Source organism: Xenia sp. Carnegie-2017, unplaced genomic scaffold (genome assembly GCF_021976095.1).
Source record: "Xenia sp. Carnegie-2017 unplaced genomic scaffold, XeniaSp_v1 HiC_scaffold_23, whole genome shotgun sequence".
NCBI classification, from domain to species: domain Eukaryota; kingdom Metazoa; phylum Cnidaria; class Anthozoa; order Malacalcyonacea; family Xeniidae; genus Xenia; species Xenia sp. Carnegie-2017.
In genome coordinates this window covers 1,753,634-1,772,259 of record NW_025813486.1, presented here as the reverse complement: position 1 = coordinate 1,772,259, position 18,626 = coordinate 1,753,634, and the positions used below count along the sequence as shown (strand labels likewise).

Here is an 18,626-nt window from a genome sequence, read left to right as displayed (position 1 = left end):
TTAACTTTATATGGGATTTTACTATAAGCTTAAGGATAAGTAAATTATTTTCCAAGGCATTTTGTAAAAGTTTACTCATAATGACGAATCGGGTGACCAATAATGGCGGATGTTGACGACTGTTATGGAAAAACAAGTTTTAAAAATGTTTGATTATCTTGCTTTACTTCCCCGCTTTCCAGATGTCTACCAGATGTGAAGAAGATTTATTGGAAGCCGCATTACTCCTTACCGGAGAAGAAAACACTCCGGTATTTTATATAAAAGATTGGCCCCAGTATTAGTAACGATGTTTCTTTTTATAGTATTTACCATTTTTAGAAGAAGGTTGGCGACGATGAAGGAATTGAACTAGAAAATATTCAAATTGGAAAAGAGGTCAACTTAATATACAAAAATTTTGTATTACATGTTGATATCCTTGGTCTTGGGGAGCAATGGGTACCCCACTACTCTTTGGTGCCTGGAGGATGCCCACAGTTTTTGAGCGTGGGTGAGGGTGACCCTTAATACCCACACGTTTCTATAAACTTTTATGACATGCATGACAGGTTTTTAAAGTTTTTAAATATTTTCAAAACAAAAAAGATCAAATTGACCTTTTACTTGCACACGATGCAGTTAAAAGGAGAAAAAAACAAAACTAATATGAAGCAGTTTCATTACTAATTCAACCATTGTGCATGATCACATAATGTTTCATCATTCTCACAAGTTTTAAAAGCTTTCAACCCCCTCCCCCCCCCCTCCCTCCCCTGGATGATACAATTATTCTTATTTAATTATAGTAAGTTTGTTTGTTTTATTTTGTAACATAGTTACAATTTTACGCAATTGATATTTACGTAATTTGTGGTGTTTGTCCAAATATAGTTGTATTTTTATTTAGTCCTCATTTTGTGGCCTATCTTCAACTGAAGCGTTTGATCGTACATGCAACATTATACATCAAGAAATTTTGACGTTGAAATGCATTGATGATAGATGGTCCAATAACTTTATGAAAATGTTACAAAGCTCTTCAGCATGTCTCAATTGGATCTCCTTGGTCCTTATGTTGCTTCAATTATCCCTTCTTATTGTTGGTTTTGTTTTTCAAGACAAAAGGTATCCATTCTGATCCCTTCATGTACATTGTTGTACATAAAGCTGTATCTACGATCTCAGGTTTTATCATTTGTGATCCTTTTGTATCCTTTGTCTTCATCATCCAAACCCTTTTAGAACTAGCTTGCCTATGGTTGAGTTTGTTGTCATGGTTGTCACAATCCCAAGTTTTATTCTTTGTGATACTTTTGTATCCTTTGTCTTCATCATCCAAACCCTTTTAGAACTAGCTTGCCTATGGTTGAGTTTGTTGTCATGGTTGTCACAATCCCAGGTTTTATCCTTTGTGATCCTTTTTTACCCTTTGTCTTCATCATCCAAACCCTTTTAGAACTAGCTTGCCTATGGTTGAGTTGGTTGTCATGGTTGTCACAATCCCAAGTTTTATCCTTTGTGATCCTTTTGTATCCTTTGTCTTCATCATCCAAACCCTTTTAGAACTAGCTTGCCTATGGTTGAGTTGGTTGTCATGGTGATAATGACTACAATAAACACAGTTCTTGGTGTAAGAGAGGAGAGATTGAAGAAACGAGAAATCCCTGAAAAGATGACAAGATTTTTAAAACTTTACCAATGTGAGTGACTGAATCTAAATTATTGTAGCACCGAACTTTGTATTTATACTGAAGTTAGCCTTCTATAGATGAAATACAACATTAGACAACACGAACAAATATTAATTAGAAATGTGCTCAATACCCCAGTATATTTGATTAATTTATTGTTAAAAAAACGACTCTCGTTCACTTTATTAAATTTTACAGATGTTCCAAAATGTTTTACGTAGCAACATTATACTTAAATTGGATCCTTTCTATATAGCGCAAGATAGACAAGATTTGCTCTCGGAGACGATGCTTCCAAGTATTGCAACACCTGTATCTGATTCGCTTTCTTTAGTTTTGACATATCGAAACAGGAGACTAGTCAGATTACCTGCAAACCTGATTGTTGAAGGAGATATAGTTTTATTGTGGCCCGGACAGGAATGCCCTGCCCAACTTCAACAGGTATTGATCAAATTTCTCCTCACATGGCAATGCCTGACTTTTGCAAAAACATTGTGTTTGGGGGGGGGGGTCAGTCACTCCTTTCTCTGTTATTGACCAATGGCATATCAAAAGCAAGATTTATTAAATAGAAAAGTGAAATAAAGTTTTTTTAGGTCTCTTGTTCCAGTGAAAAAATATATGAAGCTGGGGAAATATTTGATTTTCAATTTGATGAGCCACAAGGTCAGAGGTTTGGTACATTAGGCTAAATATACCTTTTGAATATTTGACTACTAATTCAACTGTAGGAATCAATTCAGTTCGATTTATTTAGAACTGATGATTTAATTATAATATTTAGAATGCAATGAAAAGCTCCTGAAGGAGTTTATCCTGTGAACCAGCTTCATGTCGGAAGCTAAAAGTAATCAAAGCTCCTCTTCATAATCACTTGCGGTATTTATTCAAAAGATGTACTTCATGTTATAATTCATCAAATTGAATGTGGGATACAACATGTATTTTTTAACAGGAGTATATTTACAAGTTGTTTGGTTCGTCCATCAAGTTTGCTAGAAAATGAGAGAGTTTACATTACAAAGTCAACATTGGAGTTACGAATCATACCTTTAATTCTTGTAGGTTGGAGAAGTTTTAGAGCTTTTTTGTTAGTATTTGTGATGTTTATATCTTGTGATTTGTATATTTTGTAGATTTTGTCGTTTGTCATTAATTTGTTGAGATATAAGATTTCACGAGATGACTTTGGATCATTCTCTGAAATGATTTTTCTGCTTCAAGTGAGACTTAAATTTTGTAGTTTAAACTTAGAAAAATTGACAATTATCAATGTACATATGCCACATCTGTTACTGGCAACTTATCCCATGCTCCTGTGTACTAAGTTCTTGTCATGATCCCATTGTTACCCTCAATGTTCCTGTCCACTAAGTTCGTGTTATGATCCCATTGTTACCCTCGATGTTCCTGTGTACTAAGTTCATGTCATGATCCCATTGTTACCTTCAGTGTTCCTGTCCACTAAGCTCATGTTATGATCCCATTGTTACCCTCAATGTTCCTGTCCACTAAGTTCATGTTATGATCCCATTGTTACCCTCAATGTTCCTGTCCACTAAGTTCATGTTATGATCCCATTGTTACCCTCAATGTTCATGTCCACTAAGTTCTTGTCATGATCCCATTGTTACCCTCATGTTCCTGTCCACTCATGTTATGATCCCATTGTTACCCTCAATGTTCCTGTACTAAGTTCATGTCATGATCCCATTGTTACCCTCAGTGTTCCTGTCCACTAAGCTCATGTTATGATCCCATTGTTACCCTCAATGCTCCTGTCCACTAAGTTCATGTTATGATCCCATTGTTACCCTCAATGTTCATGTCCACTAAGTTCATGTTATGATCCCATTGTTACCCTCGATGTTCATGTCCACTAAGCTCATGTCATGATCCCATTGTTACCCTCAATGTTCCTGTCCACTAAGTTCATGTCATGATCCCATTGTTACCCTCAATGTTCCTGTCTACTGAGCTCATGTCATGATCCCATTCTATCCCAAATCTTATTGTTTACTAGGCTGATGTCATGATCCCATTGTTACCCTTCATGTTCCCATTGATCTGGATCATAATCACATGTTATGGAACAGCGAGAATTTTTGTTCTGTTTCAAATCAAAGAACTTCAGGTTGTTGCTTATGTTTCTTTTTCCTCTTGAAATATCTTCTTTAAATCGGGTAATTCCCGTATTTTCTAGGTTTCTGAGAAACTTTCCCTTCTATCGAGAGAAGTGAGGAATCATTTGTGGAAAACATTGAATGGAGACTCTGATACTCTGCCTCGTTCTGCCAATCTCCTTCACACCCTTGGAAGCATCAGTGTAAGTTGATTTGCGTGGCTGCCTGTTGCCATCTTTTTATGAAGATTGGGAGATTTTTTGAAATGTGCTGAAATAAACACGAGTCACAATTTCTTTTGTTGAATTTTTTGGCATATTAATATTTCCTAAGGAAATCATGTCCACCCTTCTTTCACCTTTCCCCTAAGTCCATCATCGTGTCCATTGTGAAAGGAGTAGTGGAAACTTGCTTAAAGAATAGCGAACTGTAGTAAATGAGAAATGTTTAATTTTTTTTCGTGTGACTTTGTGACAAAAGCACACTTGTATTATTAGTCAATGTGATGTTTTTAAATGTAGATCGTCCAGGTTGGTATAGTCCTGAGAAGAACTGTTTTTGCTGTTGTTGACTGACGTTTCGACAACCTTAGCGGTAGTCATCTTCGGAGTCAAAGACTATAATTAAATATTTCATTCGACTCTGAAGATGACTACCGCTAAGGTTGTCGAAACGTCAGTCGACAACAACAAAAACAGTCCTTCTCAGGACTATACCAACCTGGACGATCTACATTTATAGACATGTAAAGATACTCCCGGGTTCAAACCATTTGCTTTATTAGTCAAAGTGATGTTATAGCTTAATGCGCATGACAGAGTATAAAAATTCATCGTTTCGTAGATTTTGTGTTGCGTCAACAAAGATGGTATCTTGGCATCACCGAATGAAAACTCCGAAAAACTTTTTTTCTTTCGAAAACGACGAGAAAGGCGCAGTAAGAAAACGTCTTATCACAGTCAACCTCGAGGGGACGATTACAAGCATGGATTTTCGACCATGACAAACGTTATTGAGGAAGATGAAGACTCCAGTGTTAGTCCGACAATCCAAATTCCCCACTCAAGCAATGATGAAGAGAATTCTGGGATCTATATGCAACATTCACAACACAGAGGTTATTTTTATTCTCGTTTATTGCATTTAAAGTGGATTTAACATGCTTTTTTAAGAAATAAAAGATGTTTACTGTGTTTGCACAGGCTTATGCAAACCGAGGAGACCTTTGGGAGAACTCGAGAGCAGATCAGTGCAAGTACGAGACCGAAGGTCGAGGGTTGCACATGCTCGAGAGTTCTCACAAACCTCTCCAGGTTTGGATAAGCCTGTGCAAACACAGTAAACATCTTTTATTTCTTTTGTAAAATAACAATAATGCGAAAAAGACAAACATTTCAATTTGTCCTCTAAAATGTATTAATGATCGATTTGCAAATTCTCTTTGACTGATTGATTGTTTAGATTGATTTGATTGGTTGAGCTCAGATGTGTTTTGCACAGGCTGATAAGAACACAGCTCTAGACCAATCAGCGCACGCGTTTCATTGTTGTTTTTTATAATATGTACTCTCATTTTTTGCAGATTATGCAACTGTTGCACATCCAGAGGTCTTAACTCTTTCTGCTGATCCAAATGTAAGTTGTTATGACATCCGACAATATCTTTCTTGAAGTCTCTGCTTTTATTAAAGCGGAAAGTTTGTATAACATAACGTAATTAAAAAACCCATAAGCTGTTGCTCAATTGTCCGCTTTGTTACAATCTGATGATATTTTAGGATGTCTAGGGGCCTTTTTATATGCTAGCCGAGTTCCCTGGCTAGGGTAACTCGGCTAGCACCTCTAAACATTTTTCTTCAATAAAGTGTGTTACGTATATAAAAGCCATGTTGTTTATAGAAGTAATCTTTAGTATGTATGCATTTGAATAATACAGTCTTCTTGTCTTGCCGAGAAACCTGGCTAATGCGTTTATGTGGAAAATATTCATCTCACCTAGCCTGGTAAATTGGCCTTAAGAGCGAGTTTGGTGTCGTTTCTCATGACTTTCTGTTGCGTCTTTTAGAGCGAGTTTGGTGTTGTTTTTGATGACATTCGATGGCGTCGACACCTGAGTTCTTTAAAACCTTTGGTACGCTACACTTCGCTTGTGTGTTATCTAAAGAACTCAGTTGAAAACGTCCTTGACGCGTGTAATACTAAACATTGTCGTCGTTTTTCATTCTTTCATTAATAGGGTCTCAATGTCTTGCTCAATACACCATGTCTCTCATGCTTTAAAAATAACGTTGTAAAGGATAATGATGGTGACAACGGTTTATACATGGCTGACGTTCCACGGTACTCTATGAGAAGGTCTCTGATGTCTTGCTAACAATATAACACAGCAGCAATAACCAATGCGCGAGCATACCTTCTAGCCTTGGCTAGAGGGCGTGTGTCAATTTCCAAGCGAACTATGTACCCATTAATTAAGGATAAGAAATTTTGATTTGTGTGTAATTGTAGTAGATTAACAAAAATTAACGAAAAATAATCTGACATGACTCGGTGACGTCCAGAAAGGAGCTACCATAACCTAGTCCATCATAGACCACCCCTTAAAATCATTCTGGATCCATATTGGGTGACAAAATAACAAGGTTTTACCACTGTGATCGTTCATATGACACGGTTATTAAATTTTATTTGATTATAGTTAAATATTTCATTTGTCTAGATGTTTATGTCGTCTTGGAAAGCAAATTGGTTTTCTTGATTCGGCAGTTGATGAATTTGAACGAAAGTGTAATATATTTGCCTTTAAGACAAACGTGAGTTAATGAGCGTATTGGTTTTTATCTACATGAAGTACTCGCTTCTCGTGTCTGTCGACTTTACTGCTTAAAAATTTGAATGACTCTTTTCGATTCAAAGTCGCGTTGGTTTTATTTACACGAAGTATTCGCATGTTGTATGCATTTTCTTATATAGTTAAATGACTCTTCAATTCAATCTCATTCATTTTACTCAAAAGAAATCTCCAAGCCATATTTGGTGTCAGTAGTTGTTGAACACAAAAAGTCAGGTAACCATAGCGACTTAAGGGGATTACCACTGATCTCGAAATAAGACTGGACTTTTTTCGAGATCAGTGGGGATTACCATAAAGTTGTGAAAACAGTGAACTCGACGTGGACACTATCTGGACCAAGTTTATTAACTACTTGAGACAGGCGTCCGTCTCTGGTGTCTACTCAGGAAGAGTTCAGTGTTTTGCATATGTGGATTTACTGCAGGGGGGAGGTGAACAGGAGTGTGCACCCGTTCAAGCCTTAAACCAGGGGGAGGAGGATATAATATTTATATATCCTGCAATTAAGTAAAAGCATTCGCGGGACATATGTTAAATGGAGTGCCCTTTAAAAGTTGTCTCCCAACCGCGCTATAAAAAAAGAAATGAAATTCAATCTGAACTAGAGTACCGTACCGTACAAAATTATCCTGTGTCCATCCCTGAATGTCCATTCAATCCTATGCTTTATCATATCACGTGTACTCAAACTCGACATATGACGTAATCGTTGTCTATGTTGTCATGGTTACCGTTACAGGTCTTCATCAGTTGTTGTCTCAAGGATCTGCTGATCTCATTCTTGACGTCTGCACTGACTTCTGGGATGGAACCGAAGTTCATCCGCTGACATTTTTAGAAAGGTTTGCCGTCTCATATTAGAGGACAGTTGTTGTGTCGATGTGTTTTTAATCGCTTTCAATCTTCACAGGAAAAGAATTCAAGATTTTTTTCATCGTACGAGCCTGACATCCAACTGTATAGCATTGTCCTATCGTCCATTGATGCAGGTACGCTAGATCTTACTATAGAATGCTTTTTATTGACAATACCTTTTAGTGCAAAGTTGTTCTAAGTTTGCAGTGTTATGTGTGGAGCAATAGATATATGTGAGAAGGAAAGGTACATTTTAGATTAAATTAACTTTTTTGTTGTCGGGTGTCCGACATTTTTGACGTATATCTGTCGGCTTTCTGATTTCAACTTTCTGCCTATAGAGCATTCTATATTAACTTCATATGCATAAAATCCCGTCTTCGGTCAATGCTTTCCGTTAGCCTGAGTCAGGAAGAGCACTAGAGCGTTGAATGTTTACGTTTTGTGACGCTCTAAACTGAGTTGAATTATCCTAATCTAATCTGAATTATCCTAATCTAAACTGAATTATCCTAATCTAAACTGAATTATCTTAATCTCTTTTCAGAATTGGAAAGGCTTGAATCACGATGTATTTCTTGAAATACCCGAAAACGTGGAATGGATATACAATGATAGCGATAATGGAAGGTGGATTTAGTTAATTCTATCCATTGATGTCCCCCCGCGTCTTTTTACATAGTTAAGTGGTGTTTATAACTTATAGTTGGTCAAGCTCTATGTCGGAAACGTCCAACGAGAAAGAGCAGGTTTGATTGTTGATTCAAAATTTCTCTTTTTTTTTAATAAATATTAATGTTTATTTGTTTTCGGATCATAATCGTCATCTCTTGTATTCCAACAGTGTGATGGACAGTTGAAGGATGGAAACAAGTTAGACACAGACTGCTACCAAAGGTTATAAGAACAAGCTTCATTGCTTACTCATCGTGATATTTCTGTCTTTGTCGTAGGATCTGGTCCAATCTATTTGTCTTATGATCTGATCCAATTTATTTGTCTTATGATCTGATCCAATCTATTTGTCTTATGATCTGATCCAATCTATTTGTCTTATGATCTGATCCAATCTATTTGTCTTATGATCTGATCCAATCTATTTGTCTTATGATCTGATCCAATCTATTTGTCATATGATCTGATCCGATCTATTTGTCATATGATCTGATCCGATTTGTTTAGAATCATCTCTGGTCAAATCTTCATTGGAATGATTACTTTAAAACATAAAGCAAAACAGGTAGTTACAAATTTCAAGATTTATTTCAATTTTGTGATAATAAGCTCTTAATAATCGAGCTCGAGGTCTTTAAGTAGAAATATCCGACCGAAGTTTTTTATTGTTCAGACTGAGACCATAGGGTGAGGTTTGTACAAAAAGATAGAGGTACGATATTTCTCAGTGAAGACCGAGAAAGCGAGGTTATTAAAAGGTTTATTATATGGCATTATTTGACCTGAAACGAAGCTTGCTTTCTTTCTCGTCCTTGCTGTTTTTTACCAGTTGACTTTCACTTTTCTAGTTTTCGTTCATAAAAAATAAATCGTTTCAAATTGTATCGTCTGGATAGTTAAACTGTTTTCCAAGTGTTTTTCCTTCGAATCACATTCGTAAATGGTTTTTTTGTTTCGTTTTTTTGTTCCGTTTTTCTGTTTGCATTACGAAGTTTGTTTGCATTTGAAAACTGTAAAATTACGTGTTTTGGACCGTGGCGCATTATGGGAAAATAAAATGGACTGTGGAAAATGTTTCTGAGGCAATCAAAGCGCGCCATTTAGCCGAAAGTGACGCTTGCCATATAATAAACAACAGATATTTCCTCGTATTTTTAGGACATCCCTCCTCTGGTAGAGGACTTAAATAGGGCTGGTATTCGTTTTGTTCATTTCTCGAGCGAGAACGAAATAAAAAGTCAAGTGTTTGCCGAAAGATTGGGTCTAGAGACTGGTTGGAATTGTCACATCTCATTCAATGAGAAAAACGCTGGTTTTGATGAGCATAGTACAGTGACTGCAGGCTCGGATGGGAAAATGGAAGATACCGCTGATGAGTTTGTAGTGTCTCACGTACTACCGGCTCACGATGATCGATATATGGATTTTGACGTCACTTGTGATGATGATGTTGACAAAGTCACTAATGATGAGGATGATATTTATGAAGGAGTATCATCAGGGGTAATTGTGGATCATGTTAAAATGATGGTAAACAGAGAGAAAAAAGGAATGGAGGAGGAAGAATCGAAAGATTTTTGAGTGATTTTGAGATTTATCCTCATTCTTTTTCATTCATTTTCTTTTCATTCCTCATCCTTCCATTATCCTGCTGATTTTCCATTATTTCCTCATTATCCTCCATTGATTCATCCTTCATCCATCATTTCATTATCCTGATTATTCCCTCTTCATTTCTCGATTCCTTTTCCTTTCGCTTCCTTTCTTCAATAAATCAAGGTTCTTCATCTGCTTAAACCATTACTTCTTTTTAATAACCATTACTTCTTTTTAATAACCATTACTTCTTTTTAATAGTTTGATAATCAAAATATCGATTATTTCTGATTTTAATGTCAAAACGAAAGCGAAACTCTTTTCGATGTTTTACTTTTACCATAGCACGTGACCGGAAGTTAAGTGTGACAACATCGTCATCGGCAACGACTGACGTTGATGACAAGGATCGCGATGGTGAATTATGGTTTCCAATTGGCAATCACGTGAGTATTTTGAGTGGGTTAACAACTACGTCAAAATAGGTGCATCTACCATGCGGGACATTGTAGGACATTTTAGGTCATTGTAGGGCATTGTAGGCTGTTTTATATTAATTTTTTTTATTTGATACTTAATAATTATGATATATCTTTTTATTTAGGCAAAACTTCCTCGAGGTGTAAAAAATATTCGACCACATTTAGAGAATGTTGACAACGTGCCCTTATTGGTGCCACTCTTTACTGACTCTACCCCTCAAGGTATGTTATTGTTCTCTCCACTGACTCCACCCCTCAAGGTATGTAATTGTTCTCTCCACTGACTCCATCACTCAAGGCTTGTCATTGTTGTCTTTACTAACTCCACCTCTCAAGTTATTTTGTAGTACTCAAGGGGTTATGTATGTATCACTAATTTGTAGTACTCAAGGGGTTATGTAGTACTCAAGGGGTTATGTAGTACTCAAAGGGTTATGTAGTACTCAAAGGGTTATGTAGTACTCAAGGGGTTATGTAGTACTCAAGGGGTTATGTAGTACTCAAAGGGTTATGTATGTTTCTCTATATCCTTACAGATGTACGTGAGATGATTTCAATCATGCAGGAGAATGGAGAAGTTGTTTGTTGTGTTGGTAGCTCACTGAATGTCGATAATGTTGAAATATTCAATCAAGCAGACGTAAGGTAAATGTTACATCATTTCATTATGGCTTGTTAGAAAGAAGTAAATTGTGAATTGTGTGGCAAAGCAACTGTTGTATTAAGAAATTGCTACTTTTCCCTCAAATATTTTTTGATTATTAATTATTAAGTGGATATATTTCTCGTTCAATTGTAGCATTGCCGTGCGCCCAAGCATTCCTCGTGTTTGTCTGAAAGATACGTCATGTAACCCAAATTATTATCAGTTATCGGGAGATGAAACTTTATGTAACACGAGTTTGCTGAAAAATGAAAACGACAGTTTATTCTTTTGTAAGGGAATGGTTTAACACTGAGTTATATCTTAATTGCTGTATTCGATGAGTTTAAAAATGTGTACATTTTAAATTCCAGGTGGAAATTTCTCTCCGCTTTCTGTTAGTTCATCATTAAATGGTATTTCGTGTTCATTAAACTTTCATCGAGATTGCGACATTAAACTTGTCGCTCTTCTTAAAGAGGTCAGTCCACAATCTTAAAGAGGTCAGTTCACAATCAGATCACTTTTGATTGGTGTTGTATTTATTGTTAGATTGTTGTTTTGCTTGAATTGTGCTCATAGTTGTTCCCATAGTGCTAGGGTTACAAGTGGTACTGATGTACATGTGGCTATACCAATTGTTCCCATAGTGCTAGGGTTACAAGTGGTACTGATGTACATGTGGCTATACCAATTGTTCTCATAGTGCTAGGGTTACAAGTGGTACTGGTGTACACATGGCTATACCAATTGTTCCCATAGTGCTAGGGCTACAAGTGGTACTGATGTACACATGGCTATACCAGTTTTTTTATACTTCTAGAAATATGAGTGGTTATAGAGTACATGTGGCTATGTCAGTTCTTCCCATAGTGCTAGGGTACGAGTGGTACTAGGGTACATGTGGCTATGTCAGTTCTTCCCATAGTGCTAGGGATATGAGTGGTACTAGGGTACTTCGTTAGTTTTTTGCTCTCCTACCTTCCGCAGAACATTACACTGTTCCTGCAAAATGCAACAGAAGTCAAACTGATATTTTGCTCTACCAGCTAGCTAACGAATTTGACTTTTTGTACGACATATTAAAAAAAACCATCATGGGCCGGTTGCACGAAACCTGGATAGCGTTATTTTTTGGATAGCAAAAATTTTCAAACTTGTAAAAAAGGTGTTATATTTTTCTTACGACAAAGAAATCTCGTAATCTTCGAAACAATATTTTATTTCAGTGGTTGCCCAGTTCGAATCTTATACTTTTTGCTTTTTGAAAGGTTTTATAAAAGTTTAAAAAAATTGCTATCCAATGGATAACGCCCAGCTTCGTGCAAGCGGCCTCAGATTGCTTGTTCTGATCAGAATATCAAGGTGTTTATGTGATTTAATTTATTTGTGGTGTTTTAAAATATCGTTGTGATAAATTATCTACTTTTGTGTTCTACTTTAGGCCCGTCGTCTTTGTACTGGTATCAGGGTTTGTATGACGTTTATGTTGGCATGCCAACTGACTCTCTCGCTTGTAATGCTGACGTCATCTCTATTTTTGTTGCCACCTGTTCTTACTGGATTTCATCTGTTGTGGTTCACATGTGTTCTCGTCCCAGTCCTCAGTGTTCCCCTCATCAACACGGAAAACGATTCACAACTTATGACCGCAATTACTGGAAAAAACGACAAAAAATTCAGTGTAAGATTTTGAAATGTTATTTAGGTTCAGCAAAACTGTGAAATTAAGACTTTGAAATATGATTTAGGTTCAGCAAAACAGTGAAATTATGATTTTGAAATATGATTTAGGTTCAGCAAAAGAGTGAAATTAAGACTTTGAAATATGATTTAGGTTCAGCAAAGGAGTGAAATTAAGACTTTGAAACATGATTTAGGTTCAGCAAAACAGTGAAATTAAGACTTCGAAATATGATTTAAGTTCAGCAAAACAGTGAAATTAAGACTTCGAAATATGATTTAGGTTCAGCAAAACAGTGAAATTAAGACTTCGAAGTATGATTTGGTTCAGCAAAATAGGAAAATTGACGCATGTTTCCTTATGATAAGTAGTGTACACAGGGACGAACGTTCCTAGAACTGTCTTGTTCAATTTCTATATTTGTGTAAAGCACCAAGCCAGACTCTTGATAAAAGTCAACTTTATTTTTTTTTAATTTCTCCTATATACGCTCTGTTGTCCAACGTACTTGTATACACTTGTTTGTAGATGTAGATCGTCCAGGTTAGTAGAGTCCTGGGAAGGACTGTTTTGTTGATGGTGACGGACGTTTCGACAACTTTAGCTGTAGTCATCTTAGATACGAAACGTCAGTCAACAACAACAAAAACAGTCCTTCTCAGGACTATACCAACCTAGACGATCTACATTTACAAACATGTAACGATTCTCCCGGATTCAAACCATTTACTTTATTACTTATATACATTTATAATATAAAACAAATTCCGAAGAAACAAGACATCTTGAGATTGCAAAATATGAATCAAAACAAGACGAGAAGTAAACTGTAAATTTTCGTTCTGTCTGAAACATCATTCTGTCTGAGGATGACTTTGAAATAAAGTCGAAAATTTACAGTTTACTTCTCGTCTTGTTTTGATTCATATTTTGCAATTTCAAGATGTCTTGTTTCTTCGGAATTTGTTTTATATTATACTTCTTTAAATTGTCGGCTGGTCATGGTTTTTATATACATTTGTTTTGTTTAATTTCCTTAATAAAATACGTGTCCTTCATTGACTTAACTTCGTAGTATTATTTACACTTCACATTTTTACAATTGAAAGAAAAAGCTCTTACTTTTAACCGGACCGACTTTTTTCGTCCTCTATCAGTTTATGAACGGACTTTTTATACATATATGATAAAAGATGGCGGCTGTCATCCTCCCCTCCCCCCGTGTGTGTGTAAATTTCTCTGTGTATTTTAACATTTCAACTTCCTTTTTACCAGGGTTACGTGTCATCGTTTGTTCGTTACCATGCCCTTCCGTTCCTGCCGTGTATTTTGGTCTGCAATGCCGTAATCTTTCCTCTCATTCTCTGGTCGATCTGTTCCGAGAACACCACGTCATTTAACGACGACTGTCATTATTTATTGGGTAACAGGTAAGAGGAATACACACGTGACCGCGAGTAGAATAACGAACTTGAATTTTTAGTGCTGAATAACAATACTGGGACTAGTCCATTTGCATCATTGAATCAAATATACAACAGGCCACCCTTACCTGTATATGTATGCACGAAACCAATAAATGCGCGTGTCTGGGGGCATAGTCATGCATTTTACCTTACTCTTGTGAGTGAACTGTCTTTGGGCCTTGCGTGGAAAGATTATGGCTAGATAACTGTCTGACCTAAAATTTTGGCGGGAAGTAACCGTCCAGATATATTTAGTTCAATGCACTTAAGTAGTCGCCATGCAAGTTTGGTCGTGCAATGTAAATTTCAGATCATTAAACATTGTTTTTACAAACTATTGTTTTTAGTTTTTACAGTAAATGAATAACAAAATATCTACATACTTACCGGCCGGATATGCTACTGCTTTAGTAATTTTATATTTGATCAACATAAATTGTTCTAAATCATGAAAACGAGCTTGCTGACTAAATTCAAAATGCCCGCAGAGATTGTTGATAAGTCAAGTCTATTTCTTTTTTCTTCAGGAGTCGTGTCAATGATTGGAATGGTCTGGCTGGAACTTACCATTTGGCCTTGGCTCAGGATATAGTTGCTTTCTTCCTTATGTTGTGTTTCGGTATGAAAGTTATAAATGTTTTGTTTTTCAAGCTCTGTCTCGTGCTGTATGAATTAACGTCTTTCGTTCTGTTACTAAATACTGAATTAGCCGTCAATTTTTTGTCATCGTGGGCTCAACTCGATTTGCGTATCACTCAATTTACGTATAACTCGATTGCAGTCTTAATCTCCATCAAAATCTTACTCGTTGAAATAACTTTATTGAGACCATTGAACTAAATATACAACTTTTGCTGAGTTGATATAGAGTCGCAAAGTTGATATTTAGACTTGATTCTTATAATGTTTGATAGGAAGGGTTTTTTAAACTTTGTTTTAACTTATTTTTTAATTTGAGTTTTGCTTTTTGCCATCTTTCAAGATGGCGTCCTTGCCTCAGTTTTACCATTGAAGTAAATACCTGTAATACAAAACCCTAATAATTTTTTGGAGCCGTGATTTTACCCCAGACACGCGTGTGTAGTCCATCAATTATTACTCCGCGAAAGAATGTCGAAACACTAATCACGCGTGTCTGGGGTAAAGTCTCGCGTGTCTGGTGTAAGATTTGGCTTCAATTATTTGCTTCAGGTAGCGTTCCATGTATTTTAGTTCAGTGACTTTTACACGGTAGTTTGACATCTAGAGGATTGGGCTCTAAATTATTGGTAGAAGGTGACATGTAAAGGGTTGAGCATAAAAAATTTTTCTTTTCTTTAACGCTCCTTTTCGATACATGTCTATTCAGTTTTTGTGTTTTTTTTTCTTCACTGATCTCAATATAATTTGATCGTTTCTGTAGTGTTTATATCTGCAAGTTATGTTCATCATCTTTCTCATCTTTGGAAACGGTCGCCATTCAACAACAAACCATGGATGTTCGCTGTTATTATTGTGTACGTGTAACTATGACAACCGCACTGAGAGAATGGGAAGGCAGGGCACTTTGCCCCAGGCCCTCAACATATACGAATGCCCCCGATTTGAAAAAAGACCTGAAATTAAGACAATCATATTTATTGTGACTTTCAAGACCTGTTACACATACTCCACGCAGTCGCAAATGTTTATAGTCATGACGTCACAAGAAACTGAGCAAAATTTTGCCCCAGTCCCCCATTTTCTCTGTGCGACACTAGTCTGGTCTATGGTTTCATAAATCTATCCACTATTATTAAAATTCCCCTCATTTTTATAGCTTTGTGTTACAACTGTTGATAACAACTATTTCTCAATTTTGGTGGCGAAATGAAATGGAAAAGAAATACTCCATTGTGGACCTGCATTATTCAATATATTGCGTCGTGTTTGTTTATCCTTTCGTTCAACTGGTGTTTTGTGAATTATGTAAACGTAAATACATCAAGTAAGTAGTTTTTGTGGGTAGCCTGTTCGCAGGCTAACTACTCTGTAATACTGGCTTATAACATCATATATAAAGCGAGCGAGTCGTTTTCATATGTGCATGTGCGTTCGTAGCTATACCGTGAATGCTCGCGTTTGTGCCATTCTCACTAAAGTGCCGCTCTCTATTAAGCGCCGCACTCGGAATCCAGAAAAGTTATTTAGCACCGCTCCCGATTAATCGCCGCATCTGAGGAACTTTAGTCTTTGTGCGGTGCTAATTCTTTTGTAATGTACGGTTAAGTAGTTAAACGCAGAGCCCTCCATAGAATAATAGAGGGCTCTGGTTAAACGTAGTTAAACGTAGTAGATTGTTTTTAGTCAAAAATTCATTTCTTTTTCCTAGATTCTACATCCGCTATCAAAGACGAGCCAAGTTAAAATTTGGGACAAAACTTGGAATGAATTCACCATTTTAAATCAAGAGACTTTAATCTTATTATTTATTAAATAATTTAAGTGAGTCGACGTTTTACGTCGAAAAGTCGACGTTTTACGCATATACTTTCCACGTATCCAATCAAACAACTCAAAACAAATCCATAACTTTTTGATGGAAAATACCAATTTGTACCACTGCATTGTTTTTTCATTAACTCTGTTCTCTTATGGTGCGTATTATGATGTTTTCATTGTAAATTTCAACTCTTGCGAATTTCATCTTTTTGCTCATTTTGTTTGTAGTATCGTCGAATTGTGGAATTATATCACCTGTGTCAGTAAAAACGGAAGTGCTTAAATCTGGCTTTCATAGGTGAAAATAAAAGAGACCATAAGGCGCCATTATAAAATACAAAGTCTCGAGCATACAATAAATTCTCCCGACCTTTTTTCAATTACCAATCTCAATTGTCAATTACAACATCTTGTTCTGTCTATAGCATCATGATCTTTCTTCAGACCTATGTAATTGCTCTACATCTTCACTAGCTTCTACTTCTTTGATTGCCAACCTCAACTTTAGTATTGGCACTAGCTTTACTCAATATAGCCATGTACCTGTGCTGTGGTACTTTAAGTGGCAGGGTATGGTATGTAACTGTTGAAAGTAGGAAATATGTAGTAGTAAGCTTAAAATGCACACCAGGTTCTTGCATATGTTGCTTATTCTCTGGTAATAATGTAAATCATAATATGAAACAAATTCCAAAGAAGCAAGACATCTTGAGATTGCAAAGTATGCATCAAAACAAGACGAGAAGTAAACTGTAAATTTTCGACTTTATTTCAAAGTCAGCCTCACTCTTTCTGAGGATGACTTTGAAATAAAATCGAAAATTTACAGTTTACTTCTCGTCTTGTTTTGATTCATGTTTTGCAATCTTGAGATGTCTTCCTTTTTCAGAATTTGTTTTATATTATAGTTCTTTAAATTGTCGACTTGTCGTGGTTTTTAATGTAAATCATGTTTCTTGTTTTTTAAAAGAGAGATTGTCACTAATATATCATGGATCCTTGAATCTGACAAGGATATATCAACTTGTGAGATATTGTTGGTTCAACATGTACCACGAGGGATGTATGTGGATCCTGATGAAATTCGATCTAAGGATTTAAACGAGGTTTACAGGTTTTATCATACATAACTTCATGTTGAAATTTGGGTTCTCAAAAGATTTATTAATCCATTGAATGTTTCAGGTTTTATTGTTAGGAAATTTGAGTGATTTTAACGTAGAACTTCCATCTCAAGTTTCCAAAGACTTGACAGTACTTCTTTATCCACAAGTTGTCATCAACAAATACAAAAGGTGTGATATTTAAGAAATGAAAGATGTTTACTGTGTTAATGCAAACAGCACATACTTATGCAAATGGAGGAGACCTTTTGGAGAACTTGAGAGCAGATCAGTGAATAATGTTTGAATAAAGGTTTGCATCTGCTCAAGAGTTTTCAAAAACGTCTTGGAGGTATTCATAAGGCTGTGCAGGCTAATTCAAACACAACTGTAGACTGATAAGTGCACATGTTATACTGTGTTTATTCAATATTGTTTATCATAATATTTTGTAAAGTTATGTAGAGTTTAAATCTGGGTACTCCCTTCCTGTTCATGTACGTTATCAAGCTCCAGTAGAAGGCAATGACCGCTATGTTTTGTTAAATATTCCATCCCAAAAAATCTTTTCTCGTTGCCAAGGTGAATTGATGGTGTTTTAATATGGTAATTGTCTGCTGAAGTATTAATTATTCTTGTATGTGTACTTCAGGTTTTTTACAAGACTGTGAAACAGAGAATGTTGGTCAAGTTGAACATCCCTGTAAAGATAACTACGCATTGAAATGTCGATGGTATGCATCAAAAATCACCATAAAATTTAAGAATGAGATATGGATACCTGTTGGACAAAGGAATCATGCATTTCTAGTTTCTTTCGTTACTATTTTAGTGAGTTTATACTGCTCTTATATTCTTATTAGACTGCCAGTACTTGTACTATAATATATATAGTTCTCATTCATTATGCTGGGTTGAGTCAATAAGAAGTTACGTTTTATTTTAGTTAATATTAAGTATGCGGAACGGTAAACCGCTTAACAAAATTTCGTAGGCGCCAAAATTTGCT

General features: G+C 36.0%; 1 protein-coding gene across 1 annotated transcript; it reads left to right on the top strand.

Annotated features, from left to right (window-relative positions):
• The first annotated feature begins 89 nt into the window (after positions 1-89).
• LOC124448000 (transmembrane protein 94-like) lies at positions 90-18,540 on the top strand. Its single transcript, XM_046999010.1, has 39 exons — positions 90-251; positions 322-378; positions 890-1,107; positions 1,546-1,682; positions 1,930-2,117; positions 2,273-2,349; positions 2,484-2,555; positions 2,632-2,737; positions 2,813-2,899; positions 3,700-3,810; positions 3,880-4,002; positions 4,643-4,916; positions 5,382-5,434; positions 5,865-5,930; positions 6,036-6,154; positions 6,519-6,612; positions 6,773-6,866; positions 7,393-7,495; positions 7,564-7,642; positions 8,056-8,138; positions 8,215-8,257; positions 8,353-8,405; positions 8,691-8,748; positions 9,342-9,761; positions 10,091-10,225; positions 10,384-10,483; positions 10,798-10,906; positions 11,061-11,197; positions 11,279-11,385; positions 12,349-12,588; positions 13,864-14,018; positions 14,582-14,673; positions 15,457-15,550; positions 15,853-16,020; positions 16,405-16,812; positions 17,485-17,620; positions 17,700-17,809; positions 18,075-18,199; positions 18,270-18,540. The coding sequence occupies exons 1-35, from the start codon at positions 183-185 to the stop codon at positions 16,475-16,477; spliced, it is 4,194 nt and encodes a 1,397-aa protein (XP_046854966.1). The 5' UTR covers positions 90-182; the 3' UTR covers positions 16,478-16,812; positions 17,485-17,620; positions 17,700-17,809; positions 18,075-18,199; positions 18,270-18,540.
• The last annotated feature ends 86 nt before the right edge of the window (positions 18,541-18,626 follow it).

Bases quoted from the DNA above. Each gene is read 5' to 3' on its own strand.
- LOC124448000 (XM_046999010.1), top strand. From the start codon at position 183: ATGTCTACCAGATGTGAAGAAGATTTATTGGAAGCCGCATTACTCCTT. The intron at 10,484-10,797 runs GTATGTTATTGT...ATATCCTTACAG, and splicing joins TACTGACTCTACCCCTCAAG to ATGTACGTGAGATGATTTCA. The intron at 11,198-11,278 runs GTAAGGGAATGG...TTTAAATTCCAG, and splicing joins AAACGACAGTTTATTCTTTT to GTGGAAATTTCTCTCCGCTT.